General features: G+C 35.2%; 1 protein-coding gene across 1 annotated transcript; it reads right to left on the bottom strand.

Annotated features, from left to right (window-relative positions):
* Positions 1-9,805: 9,805 nt before the first annotated feature.
* On the bottom strand, positions 9,806-11,834 carry LOC110463855 (suppressor of cytokine signaling 2-like). Its single transcript, XM_021518757.1, has one exon. It carries the CDS (start codon positions 11,585-11,587, stop codon positions 10,856-10,858), a length of 732 nt encoding a protein of 243 aa, XP_021374432.1. The 5' UTR covers positions 11,588-11,834; the 3' UTR covers positions 9,806-10,855.
* Positions 11,835-14,810: the final 2,976 nt, after the last annotated feature.

The following is a 14,810-nucleotide window of genomic DNA, read 5'->3' on the forward strand; positions in this document are numbered from 1 at the left end:
TCAGTGACGACGTCTAATAAGATATAATTATATAACCATGGTGATGTCTATTGATGTATAGTTTCAGTGACGACGTCTAATAAGATATCACCATGGTGATTTCTATTGTTCTATAGTTTCAGTGACGACGTCTAATAATATATCACCATGATGATGTCTATTGTTGTATAGCTTCAGTGACGACGTCTAATAAGATATAACCATGATGATGTCTATTGTTGTATAGTTTCAGTGACGACGTCTAATAAGATATCACTATGGTGATGTATATTGTTGTATAGCTTCAGTGGCGACGTCTAATAAGATATAACCATGATGATGTCTATTGTTATATAGTTTCAGTGACGACGTCTAATAAGCTATCACCATGGTGATTTCTATTGTTGTATATAGCTTCAGTGACGGCGTCTAATAAGATATCACCATGGTGATGTCTATCGTTGTATAGTTTCAGTGACAACGTCTAATAAGATATAACCATGGTGATGTCTATCGTTGTATAGCTTCAGTGACGACGTCTAATAAGATAAAACCATGGTGATGTCTATTGTTCTATAGTTTCAGTGACGACGTCTAATAAGATATCATCATGATGATGTCTATTGTTGTATAGTTTCAGTGACGACGTCTTATAAGATATAACCATGGTGATGTCTATCGTTGTATAGCTTCAGTGACGACGTCTAATAAGATATCACCATGGTGATGTCTATTGTTGTATAGTTTCAGTAACGACGTCTAATAAGATATAACCATGGTGATGTCTATAGTTGTATAGCTTCAGTGACGACGTCTAATAAGATAAAACCATGGTGATGTCTATTGTTCTATAGTTTCAGTGACGACGTCTAATAAGATATCACCATGATGATGTCTATTGTTGTATAGCTTCAATGACGACGTCTAATAAGATATCACCATGGTGATGCCTATTGTTGGATAGTTTCAGTGACGACGTCTAATAAGATATCACCATGGTGATGTATATTGTTGTATAGTTTCAGTGACGACGTCTAATACGATATAAAGATGTCTATTGTTGTATAGTTTCAGTGACGACGTTTAATAAGATATCACCATGGTGATGTCTATTGTTGTATAGTTTCAGTGACGACGTCTTATAAGATATCACCATGGTGATGTCTATTGTTGTATAGCTTCAGTGACGACGTCTAATAAGATATCACCATGGTGATGTCTATTGTTGTTTAGCTTCAGTGACGACGTCTAATAAGATATAACCATGGTGATATCTATTGTTCTATAGTTTCAGTGACGACGTCTAATAAGATATAACCACGGTGATGTCTATTGTTGTATAGCTTCAGTGACGACGTCTAATAAGATATAACCATGGTGATATCTATTGTTCTATAGTTTCAGTGACGACGTCTAATAAGATATAACCATGGTGATGTCTATTGTTGGATAGCTTCAGTGACGACGTCTAATAAGATATAACCATGGTGATGTCTATTGTTGTATAGTTCAGTGACGACTACGAATTAACAGAAGTTTGCAATACTGTCCGAAAGTTATCAGAATGAGGTTTGTTGAATTGAGTTGTAGAACACCTACTTAAAAGTGTACCCTTTATAAGCTAACAAAATATACACACATTTCATGAGGTACTGCTTGATGTCACAAAGTTCATGTTAGTCCAAACTTCCTTATATATATACACAAAATGGTGACCCACAGTCTGACCTATATGATTTACTAACTCGGTTCATAACTGTTTATTACACTACCCGAATGTTTATCTTGTTGACAATCTGCTTTTATAATAAGCCATTCATTAATTAACAGCAATAAAAGAAATGTTAATAGTTAAATCAAAATAATTCAGATAGCTTACTTGAATTGTATTTTTGTAAAATATTTGCTTTAATAACATTCAAATGTTGTTAATATTGAAGTACGCTTGGTGGTTGGTCATATTATCCAAAATAATGAGGTAGTTACAATTTCTATCCAAATTTGTGTTGTTTATTGCAAATGGGGTAGCAGGTCATTTTCTCTTTCTCCGATATCCCTTCAAGAAGACATGAAAAATTAAGCTCTTGATTCTTCCATGTTTCATGCAAGCTATCTGAAATCTTAAGATTTGGTATTACCAACTATAAATAATATAACTATATGCAATTAAATAACATCAATCAATCAATATTTTTATTTACGTGTCAAACACATATGATTACAAATATTGGCTATACAATAATAAAACATCTATATAAAATATGTCCAGCCATGAATGGCTTACTAGACACAATTAGCAGTCAGTAAAAAAGTCTGCAATGTAAAACTCAATACAGGATTTAAAACTCAGTAAAATTGTGTTTAGAATTAGAAACACAAATAATAAAACATAGGTTTATACTGCTGTAAGTATTTTGTAACAATCCGTTAATGTATGTATAGGACATATGTGGAGGGCCTCACAGCTGATTGCTAGCCCGGCCTTTGTTATGTACTGCATGATGTTTATATGGTCACGCTTTCCTAAATATAACCCTACACGAGAGTTCCAAGAAACGCTCCCGTAAGCCCCGGAATTAGAGTCGAAGTCCTTGGTTAGCCGAGCAGCTGTAAACAAACCATTAGCATCTTAAAATAGAACCGTATCAGAAATAATTCAGCAATGTCCTTTTGTGATAGTAACACTGGTAAATCAGTCATATACAAAAACACTTGTGTTAGGTAGGTATCATTGTCTAACGGAAGCAAAACAATGCTAGAGATGCTGTCAGATTGACATGGCCTGCTTTTTACTGTCTGTACCAGCCTCGCTCTATTTGTTGACATAATGTTACTAAACTGTTTACTCAATTCTGTTAAAATGGAAATCTTACAACCACCTATACTTGAATAGATTGCGTCAAAGTATATATTCACGTCATAAATACTTGTTTACTATAACTTCAGTAAAGACCAAAAGGTGTACTTGAAGGTGTATCAGTACACGTCAGTAACTTGTACTGAGCAAGATTTGATATATAAACAAAGAGCGTGTACTCAACTAGGGAGTCCCTACAGATGTTGTGACTGTGTTGATACATTTGCTAACAGATGGATGCAGAAATAGGACATACAAATCTTTTAATTAAATAAAGTGACTTATTTGTTATATCAAAGTAACTGAAATGTGAAGAGTTGATATCACTTACCTGAAATGTTATTTTGTCAAATTCTTATCTTAGTAGCATGTGCTGATAATTAGTAAAATGTTACAAAACATGAAAGTTATATACCATTTTTAAGCTAGGTCAAAAAATCTCAATGAAAAATAGAGTATTTTATTAAGAAAGTTTATGAAGCTATCTATTAAGTCCCCAGTCTTGCTCAGTAAATGAGTAATGGAGCACCTTGTACAGTAAATGTGTAATGGAGGAGCAAATTGTACAGTTAATGTGTAATGGATCACCTTCTACAGTAAATGTGTAATGGAGCACCTTGTACAGTAATTGTGTAATGGATCACCTTTTACAGTCAATGTGTAATGGAGCACATTGTACAGTTAATTTTTAATGGATCTCCTTGTACAGTAATTGTGTAATGGATCACCTTTTACAGTCAATGTGTAATGGATCTCCTTGTACAGTAATTGTGTAATGGATCACAATGTACCGTAAATGTGTAATGGAGCACAATGTATAGTTAATCCGATGGACCTTAACGGAGAATGTCAGTCGTGCAACTTCACTGTTTGAAATGTGTAATGGATCTCCTTGTACAGTAAATGGGAAATGGATCACCATGTACCGTAAATGTGTAATGGATCTCCTTGTACAGTAATTGTGTAATGGATCACCATGAACAGTAAATGTGTAATTGAGGAGCAAATTGTACGGTTAATGTGTAATGGAGGATGAAATTGTACAGTTAACGTGTAATGGATCACCTTGTACAGTTAATGTGTAATGGATCACCTTGTGCAGTTAATGTGTAATGGTCACCTTGTGCAGTTAACGTGTAACGGAGCACCTTGTACAGTAAATGTGTACTGGATCACCATGTACAGTAAATGTGTAATGGATCACCTTGTACAGTATGGATCACCTTGTACAGTTAATGTGTAATGGATCACCTTGTACAGTAATTGTGTAATGGATGACCTTGTACAGTCAATGTGTAATGGATCACCTTGTACAGATAATGTGTAATGGATCACCATGTATAGTTAATGTGTAATGGATCACCTTGTACAGTAAATGTGTAATGGAGCACCTTGTGCAGTAAATGTGTAATGGATCACCATGAACAGTAAATGTGTAATGGATCACTTTCTACAGTAAATGTGTAATGGATCACCTTCTACAGTAAATGTGTAATGGATCACCTTGTACAGTTAATGTGTAATGGATCACCTTGTACAGTAAATGTGTAATGGATCACAAAGTACAGTAAATGTGTAATGGAGCACCTTGTGCAGTAAATGTGTAATGGATCACCATGAACAGTAAATGTGTAATGGATCACTTTCTACAGTAAATGAGTAATGGATCACCTTCTACAGTAAATGTGGAATGGATCACCTTGTACAGTAATTGTGTAATGGATGACCTTGTACAGTTATTGTGTAATGGATCACATTGTACAGTAAATGTGAAATGGATCACCATGTACAGTTAATGTGTAATGGATCACCTTGTACAGTAAATGTGTAATGGATCACCTTGTACAGTAAATGTGTAATGGATCACCATGTACAGTTAATGTGTAATGGATCACCTTGTATAGTAAATGTGTAATGGAGCACCTTGTACAGTAAATGTGTAATGAATCACCTTGTACAGTAAATGTGTAATGGAGCACCTTGTACAGTAAATGTGTAATGGATAACCTTCTACAGTAAATGTGTAATGGATAACCTTCTAATTTAATGTGTAATGGATCACCTTGTACAGTTAATGTGTAATGGATCACCTTGTACAGTTAAGGTAATGGATCACCTTGTACAGTAAATGTGTATTGGATCACCTTGTACAGTTAATGTGTAATGGAGCACCTTGTACAGTTAAGGTGTAATGGATCACCTTGTACAGTAAATGTGTAATGGATGACCTTGTACAGACAGTTAATGTGTAATGGATCACCTTGTACAGTTAATGTGCAATGGATCACCTTGTACAGTTAATGTGTAATGGATCACCTTGTACAGTAATTGTGTAATGGATCACCTTGTACAGTAAATGTGAAATGGATTACCTTGTACAGTTAATGTGTAATGGAGCACATTGTACAGTTTATGTGTAATGGAGCACACTCTACAGTTTATGTGTAATGGATCACCTTGTACAGTAAATGTGTAATGGATCACCTTGTACAGTTAATGTGTAATGGATCACCTTATACAGTTAATGTGTAATGGAGCACCTTGTACAGTTAATGTGTAATGGATCACCTTGTACAGTTAATGTGTAATGGAGCACATTGTACAGTTTATTTGTAATGGAGCACATTGTACAGTTAATGTGTAATGGATCACCTTTTACAGTTAATGTGTAATGGAGCACATTGTACAGTTAATCCGATGGACCTTAACGGAGAATGTCAGTCGTGCAACTTCACTGTTTGAACTCAAGCTTATCTTTTCTGTATATATATTTTCGAGACCATTTCTTTTGAATTTTACGTAACTGGTGGTATTTATGTGAAGTTAGTATATTTGATTTTTGCTCCTGGTGCTTTCTTATTTATTGTCCGCTGGATAACTGAACTGCTCAGTAGTGAAGCGGATGTGAAACCACTCAAGCAAGGTATGCTTCTATTTTCCGGAACAAAACAAAACATAATTTGTCTTACATGTATCTTTCATAAAATAACCATGGTGATGTCTATTGTTGTATCACTTCAGTGACGACGTCTAATAAGATATAACCATGGTGATGTCTATTGTTGTAAATCTTCAGTGACGACGTCTAATAAAATATAACCATGGTGATGTCTATTGTTGTATAGTTTCAGTAACGACGTCTAATAAGATATGACCATGGTGATGTCCATTGTTGTATAGTTTCAGTAACGACGTCTAACAAGATATAACCATGGTGATGTCCATTGTTGTATAGTTTCAGGGACGACGTCTAATAAGATATACATGTAACCATGGTGATGTCTATTGTTGTATAGTTTAAGTGACGACGTCTAATAAGATATAACCATGGAGATGTCTATTGTTGTAAATCTTCAGTGACGACGTCTAATAAAATATAACCATGGTGATGTCTATTTTTGTATAGTTTCAGTAACGACGTCTAATAAGATATAACCATGGTGATGTCTATTGTTGTAAATCTTCAGTGACGACGTCTAATAAAATATAACCATGGTGATTTCTATTGTTGTATAGTTTCAGTAACGACGTCTAACAAGATATAACCATGGTGATGTCCATTGTTGTATAGTTTCAGGGACGACGTCTAATAAGATATACATGTAACCATGGTGATGTCTGTTGTTGTATAGTTTCAGTGACGACGTCTAATAAGACATAACCATGGTGATGTCTATTGTTCTATAGTTTCAGTGACGACGTTTAATAAGATATTACCATGGTGATGTCTATTGTTGTATAGTTTCAGTGACGACGTTTAATAAGATATGACCATGATGATGTCTCAAGTATAGTTTCAGTGACGACGTTTAATAAGATATAACCATGGTGATGTCTAATATGTAAGACATTATTAGACACAAGTAAAATATTCAATCATCTTTCTATCGTTTAATGCAATCAACCATAATGCTTTTTATTGTTTCAGTGACGAGGAAGGTAATGTTTATGAAATAATCATAATGCAAATGTATTTTCTATTATTAAAGGTACAAAGTAGGTATATAACTATAAAAATCATAATAATTCTTTCTATTGTCTTTTATTTCAGGTACGGAGACTGAAACAATACCGTCGATTTTCTATGTAACGGTATTGTTGGTGGGAAATATTTGAAGATTGTTTAATCTGAAATGACAATCAAAAGTGTGATTTTCATTTGTATCGTTACAAAAAAAAAAACATGACTAAATGAAGGGGGTTTTGAAAGATCGGAAATCCTTCGGCACTTATAACATTTATTGAATTTTCATTAAAGGAAGTTGTGTAACTTTTAAGTTGTTGATTGTTTATAGAACACCGACACTTTCGGTTTACGTTTTGTGATCATTATGGTGGTTTTAATTTCAGTTTCACTAATCGTCGAAAAGGTACTGTACCTTGTACATGTAGCAGTTTGTCTCTGCATATTTACTCGGAATGTCAGCAATTGTTGGGAGTGAAATCCCATTACATGTAATTCCGTGGTAATAATGAAGTCCTCCACTGACTAACAATGACTGATAACTAAACACAACTACACCTACGTTTTCCAGCTATTTAAAATATACTACTTTATCAAAAATTGACCTCAAACACCTTTAGAGTAGTTAAAACTTGGCACTCCCATCAGGATTTCGGAGAGGTTAATCTGGTGTAAACAGGTGTGGAGTGTTGTCGTGATTCAGGTACACGTATACATCCTACAGTGTTCCTACAGTGTTCCTATGTGTCATGTGTTTCTAATAATGTCCCTATCCTACACATCGACGACAGGTTTGTATATTGCTCATAACTCACAGCAAGTTAAGCTTCCGAAACCAAATATTACAGTGGTTACCGACCAAATAAGGAAGTATTTGTGATTTGGTTGTTCCACTGTTGCATCATCAGGTTGGAACCTGCACAAAGCGGTAACTACCTTATATAAACCCTCGGTACGTGAACCCATTGACGAATAAAATGTCAGTAACTTGATATGATCAATTTAAACATCAACCCACTGGTGTTACACGTCACGTGCAATCTTATCTGCGGGTAATATCGGTCAAACAAGTGGACAATACGTCATCACACTGAGCTCATAAGCTCATTGGCACATGATTATATTGTAACAACAAATATATACGTTACTTTAAACACGTCAAGTAAATCGTGGTGTTATTATACAAATACACACGAATACTGTCCGCAATTACATTTGATGTGTAGTAGACTTCCACGAATTGGGTTGGTTTTACTACTAGGAAGTTATAAGCGACCGTTTTCTGATTGGTCAAACCTATCTCGCAATGATCAATACATAGAAATACATCTCTTAAGTGTCTCTTTAAAAAAAACTGAATAACAGTTTTGATCCGCCAGTTATCATCTAAAGTCTAGCGTTTATCGAAGTTCACGTCAACTCGTACACTCCTTTTAGACAGATCTATTTTCGGGACGAATTTACGTAACCACTCTTCGTATTATTATATACATTTTGACTTTTTAACAGCTTATTATCAAGTTATGTTCATATACGTTGAAATACAAAAAAGTTATATAGTTGTATAAGAGGTGATGGATCATTCGTAGCTACAAAAATGTATACTATTTATCAATCATCAGTTATTCAGTATTTTTTTTATCTATATTCAATAATTCTATCCATACTTTTTAATGTTTCTATCTTAATGAGTTATTTAACGTTTTTATCTATATATGTTATACGATGTTTTTTTATTTCTATACTAGCTATTATATATTTCTATCAATATATATATTGCTCAACGTTTCGATGTATATTAGTGATTCCACGTTTGTAAAAATATATATTATATTAGTTATTCAATGTTTCTATCTATATTAATGAGTCGGCGTTTCTATATTTAAATATATATAATTATTCAACCTTTATATATATATATATTATACTTACATTAATTATTCGGCGTTTCTACATATGTTTGTCATTCAACGTTTCTGTCGGACGTTCAACGTTTTTATCACTAATTATTCATTTGTTTGTTTGTTTATGTTGGCCATGGTGATTTTTTTTATTTGATTTTTTTTTTAAACAAACGTGTGAGTAGCGAAGATAAAATCAGATAAAAAATTTCATTTTAAAAGCATTCGCATTGTATGTGTCAATAATTAAAATAAAAAGGGAGTTAAAATAATAAAAGAGATAACGAATAGATGATATGAACAATGTGATATATATAAAGTCAAAAAGGGTAAGGTGGGTTAAAAGACATCAGAGTCTATAGAATAGACCGATGTCTTTCTAATAGTTAAATAAGTTCTTCGAGTCCACGGAACTGAAAAGGGTTTATTTATTATTCAGCGTTATATATCTATATTAGTATTAATTATTCAACGCTTCCATATATGTTACATATCCAACTGTTCTATCTGTAAGTAGTCAACGTTTCTATATGTATTAGCTATTCAAAGTTGATATATCTATACATGATATTCAACATTTGCCTGTATTTGTTTTTAACACAAATAATATTTCTTATTTTTTTAATGTGTAGAATTCTACCAGAACATTTTAAAACAAAAGAATTTGATCAAAGAGATTCGGTTTAGGAAAAGCAACCAGAAGAATACGAAATTTCAGATGATAGAAAGGTCATCCCGAGAAATACCGTGCCAGAGAAAGGTCATCCCGCGAAATACCGTGCCAGAGAAGTAAGTCAATATTTACCACTTGATTCTAAATGGATTTTAAGTGTGTTTTGTCACTAAGAATAAATTTAAAATAATCGTTTTAAGTTAGTATTTTTCCGATGTCATGTTAACATTTAAACACATTTACAATCCAACTGATGTAAATATGTTTTCGCTGATATATAAACCAGTTTAAGCCCTAAGTGTGGGACAGCGATACACTAACAGACGGGATTCTCCTAACTAATGATCTAGTACATTAATATCAGTCTAGAGCTAGGGCTGCTGAACTGTTGTTACTATAGAGCACATACTTAAATACATCAATGAGACAAATGAACGTATTAATTCCTACTTTTATTTAAATGAAACTAATTTTAAAACATAAAGTACTGTTTGTACCTAAATGCGTGTCTGTACTGCACGAACGTGAGAAAATATAGTCTCACTAAAATACATAGTATGGGACTAAATCTACCTGGCAGTTCCTTGTAACTATTAGCACCGGGTGGCAATGCTGCTGCCAAAAAAAGGCAGATTCCAACCCACTGTCCTGCAGCACACCTGATTGCAAACCGATCGACTCCATTGAGCACAAGTTTTGCCAAAAGCTGGCGATGTTACTTTGGTATATAAATAAACACAATGGTGTCACAAATCACACAACTCTACTGTCATTATGTGTTCCAGCAATATAACCTCAGTGATTAAATCTATAAACAATCTTTGACTAGGCGAGATATTAGACATGGCGATACACAAGACACGAGTGCCACATAACGTAGAACGAAGAAACACCGATTGTATACAACGATCGCTGAGGTAGAAAAATAATCAATAAATATATTAGTAAAAATATATAACTTAAATCCCTGTCATGGTAACCACTCCAGCACGCCGTCTTCTCAGAGTCAGTATGTTTAGTGACGTATTCAACTCAATTTTCCCTCCTTGGTTGGGGGACTTAGTATAAATTTCAACCAAACACATTGTGCCGAACACATCATATATTGTCAAATATAGCAGTTTGTCACCTTATGAACCACTTCACTGAAATATTCGTACCAATGTCTGGCTTGTCACCACTTCTTTGCCATAGCCATACCGTTATCTGTTGTAACCATAGGAACCACTTCATTACAAGGGTCGTACATAATCATGGTAACCACTCCACTGCAATGGCGTAGTCGTACGTGTAATCACGGGGAGCTGTTCCACGAAATCAAACCATTGTCTCTGCGTGCGCACATAACTGTCGAAACACATCCTTTTCCTCTTCGGGTCTCTGTAACCGAAACTGAATCCTGGGGATAGGCAACCCCATGGGGTCGGATTTGATGTTCCGTGGAAAGATTTCCTTCTCCTAATTGTGTGAACATTAGACGATTAGTTAAGATGAGGATAACTTTTAAGAAATGTACGTAAATCCTTTGGTAGCATATCCAACTTGTCTATGTGACTGTTATGGTACGAGTAGTCTTGCTCGACGCTGTTCGGTATACTTCTGTTGATTGTCTGTCGACTCAGATGTTGTAACGAAGATACTGTATTCACCCGAGGTTTCGTTAATAAGACTGGCATGTCTTTCTTTCCAGAACTTTCTAGAAACCTATTGACGTTTATACGTCTCGAATCACCTTTACTCGTTCTTACGTAATGATCCACAAGAGCCACAGTAGAGTCAAATTTTGGCAATATTTTTTTTAATTTTTCCAGACAGTCCAATTGAAACTTTCCTTTCGTATAGGTTATGCGAATACTGGTAGCACCTCTGGGAGTTTTAATACTGAGAGAGTAGAGAAATCTCGGGTCTACACTATCACGTAGTAGAAATGTCCCCACATCACTCTTTCGTAACATGTCTTTAGCCATCTCACTGGTAGTATTGGCATAATACCAACCGCACCCACATATATTGTTTAGGTTTTCAGCCTGAACTCTGAAGTCCTTTTCACAATAATAAACAATTCTCTCCGGCCGAGGGGTCGTGGTGTTCACCGTCATATCTTCACATTGTTTTAGCGAATCCTTAGGTTTATCCAGCAACCATGGACGATGTGACGGTGAGGAGATTGATTCACCGGCCATACACACTACTGTATCATCTACTGGACTCATTAATAGTCCTTAGTTGTTGACCTGTCTTTGTCCGCTACTTGAATCCTCTGGTCAGTCACGAGTAGCTACACCGACATGTATACCCTTCCACGTCGACTTGTACCGAATACATAACGGATTCGACGTTCGCAGTGTTTTATATTTGTTGACCTACATTCCAGGAAGGAGTAATTCTCGGAACTACCAGGTTAACTATATCTGTTAGGCTTAACGTACGATACCGAGAAAACACCAGTAGGTGATTCCCCAGGTATTCTATTTATAGTACACCACAGCGTGGCTATCAAAAACATAGCGCGGTTTTATTAACGTACCGCGGAAATAATATCTACATGTCTGGTTTCAATTAAAAGTCAGGATATCAATATGATATACTACACTATCGGTTTCGGTTCATAGGTTTTGGAAATTAGTAACATGTTATGTACAGACAGACTTCTGAAAAATTGATCCTGATCAGTTTCGCTTTCCCATTTATAGTTGTAACTATTATGCATTTTGTAAATCAGATTCCGCGTGCTTTATACAAAAAAGAATACGTAACAGATTGCACACTATACTACCAAATATCAAGAACATGTATATATATTTACATTATATAAGTATAAATGTTAACACTGAGAAATTGCCGTGTATGTTTTTTAATAGGAAACAAAGGAACAGGCATCGCTACAAACTAGGAGATTATTATCATGTGAAAGAGAAAAAATAGATATGTATGTATTTGTAAAAACACATATACATACACACGTCACTTCCCAGTGTAAACACAGCATGTGTACCAGCATCAATATGATAATACATCTATCATAATCACGGAAAACCTCCACTGATGTTATCTAATCACTGCCGAAAATAGAATTCCGTGGAATTCATTGCACCTTATCGAACAGTTATATACTCCGAATAATGATGTAGTATTCACCGTTTAAAAATTATTCTAGGAAACTTATACTGTCAATAGCTACATTTACATAATGTCACGGACGTGACGATGTGGTTTTGAGGTTGGCTTATAATTTTCCTGGAACTGTTTTTGCGCCGCCGACCCTATCATAGCGGATGACGGGAGTAACGTGTCGGACTACTGGTGTAGTGTGCTCGTCAGTGTTGGGAGTTATAGTTGATTTCCAAAGTAAGTCAGCTTTTATAACTAAATACATTGTAATACGTATACGATCAATCAGTGTTTACGTTCTATATACTTCGTGCTTTAATTTAAATGATGTTTCTATTAATTAACGTTGATAGTTTCTAAAACTTACACTACGTGTGAGTATTTATCTTATAAGAGGGATTTAAGTAACTCATCTTACACGATCTAGCTTTTTTTAAACTTAACCTTAACTTCTTATAACATATCTGTCTAACATACCGTATAACACATATCTGTCTAACATACCGTATAACACATGTCTGTCTAACATACCGTATAACACATGTCTGTCTAACGTACCGTATGCTACATGTCTGTCTAACATACCGTACATCACACATCTGTCTTACATACCGTATAACACACATCTGTCTAACATACCGTATAACACACGTCTGTCTAACATACTGTATAAAACACATATGTCTTACATACCGTATAACACACATCTGTCTGACATACCGTATAACACATGTCTGTATAACACACGTCTGTCTAACATACCGTATAACACACGTCTGTCTAATATACCGTACACCACACATCTGTCTAACATACCGTATAACACACATCTGTATAACATACCGTATAACACATGTCTGTCTAACAGACCGTCTAACACACGTCTGTCTAACATACCGTATAACACATGTCTGTCTAACAGACCGTCTAACACACATATGTCTTACATACCGTATAACACACATCTGTCTGACATACCGTATAACACATGTCTGTATAACACACGTCTGTCTAACATACCGTATAACACACGTCTGTCTAATATACCGTACACCACACATCTGTCTAACATACCGTATAACACACATCTGTATAACATACCGTATAACACATGTCTGTCTAACATACCGTCTAACACACGTCTGTCTAACATACCGTATAACACACATCTGTCTTACATACCGTATAACACACGTCTGTCTAATATACCGTATAAGATGTCTGTTTAACATACCGTATAACACATGTCTGTCTAACATACCGTATACCACACATCTGTCTTACATACCGTATAACACATGTCTGTCTAACATACCGTATAACACATGTATAACATACCGTATAACACATGTCTGTCTAACATACCGTATACCACACATCTGTTTTACATACCGTATAACACATGTCTGTCTAACAGACCGTCTAACACACGTCTGTCTAACATACCGTATAACACACATCTGTCTAACACACCGTATAACACACGTCTGTCTAACATTCCGTATATAACACATCTGTCTAACATACCGTATAACACATGTATAACATACCGTATAACACATGTCTGTCTAACATACCGTATACCACACACCTGTCTTACATCCCGTATAACCCATGTCTGTCTAACATACCGTATAACACACATCTGTCTGACATACCGTATAACACACGTCTGTCTAATATACCGTATAAGATGTCTGTTTAACATACCGTATAACACATGTCTGTCTAACAGACCGTCTAACACACATATGTCTTACATACCGTATAACACACATCTGTCTGACATACCGTATAACACGTGTCTGTATAACACACGTCTGTCTAACATACCGTATAAAACACATCTGTCTTACATACCGTATAACACACGTCTGTCTAACATACCGTATAACACAAATCTGTCTTACATACCGTATAACACACGTCTGTCTAATATACCGTACACTACACATCTGTCTAACATACCGTATAACACACATCTGTATAACATGCCGTATAACACATGTCTGTCTAACAGACCGTCTAACAAACATATGTCCTACATACCGTATAACACACATCTGTCTGACATACCGTATAACACGTGTCTGTATAACACACGTCTGTCTAACATACCGTATAACACACGTCTGTCTAATATACCGTATAAGGTGTCTGTTTAACATACCGTATAACACATGTCTGACTAACATACCGTATACCACACATCTGTCTAACATACCGTATAACACACATCTGTATAACATGCCGTATAACACATGTCTGTCTAACAGACCGTCTAACACACATATGTCCTACATACCGTATAACACACATCTGTCT

This window comes from Mizuhopecten yessoensis, unplaced genomic scaffold, assembly GCF_002113885.1.
Source record: "Mizuhopecten yessoensis strain PY_sf001 unplaced genomic scaffold, ASM211388v2 scaffold10937, whole genome shotgun sequence".
Lineage (NCBI taxonomy): Eukaryota > Metazoa > Mollusca > Bivalvia > Pectinida > Pectinidae > Mizuhopecten > Mizuhopecten yessoensis.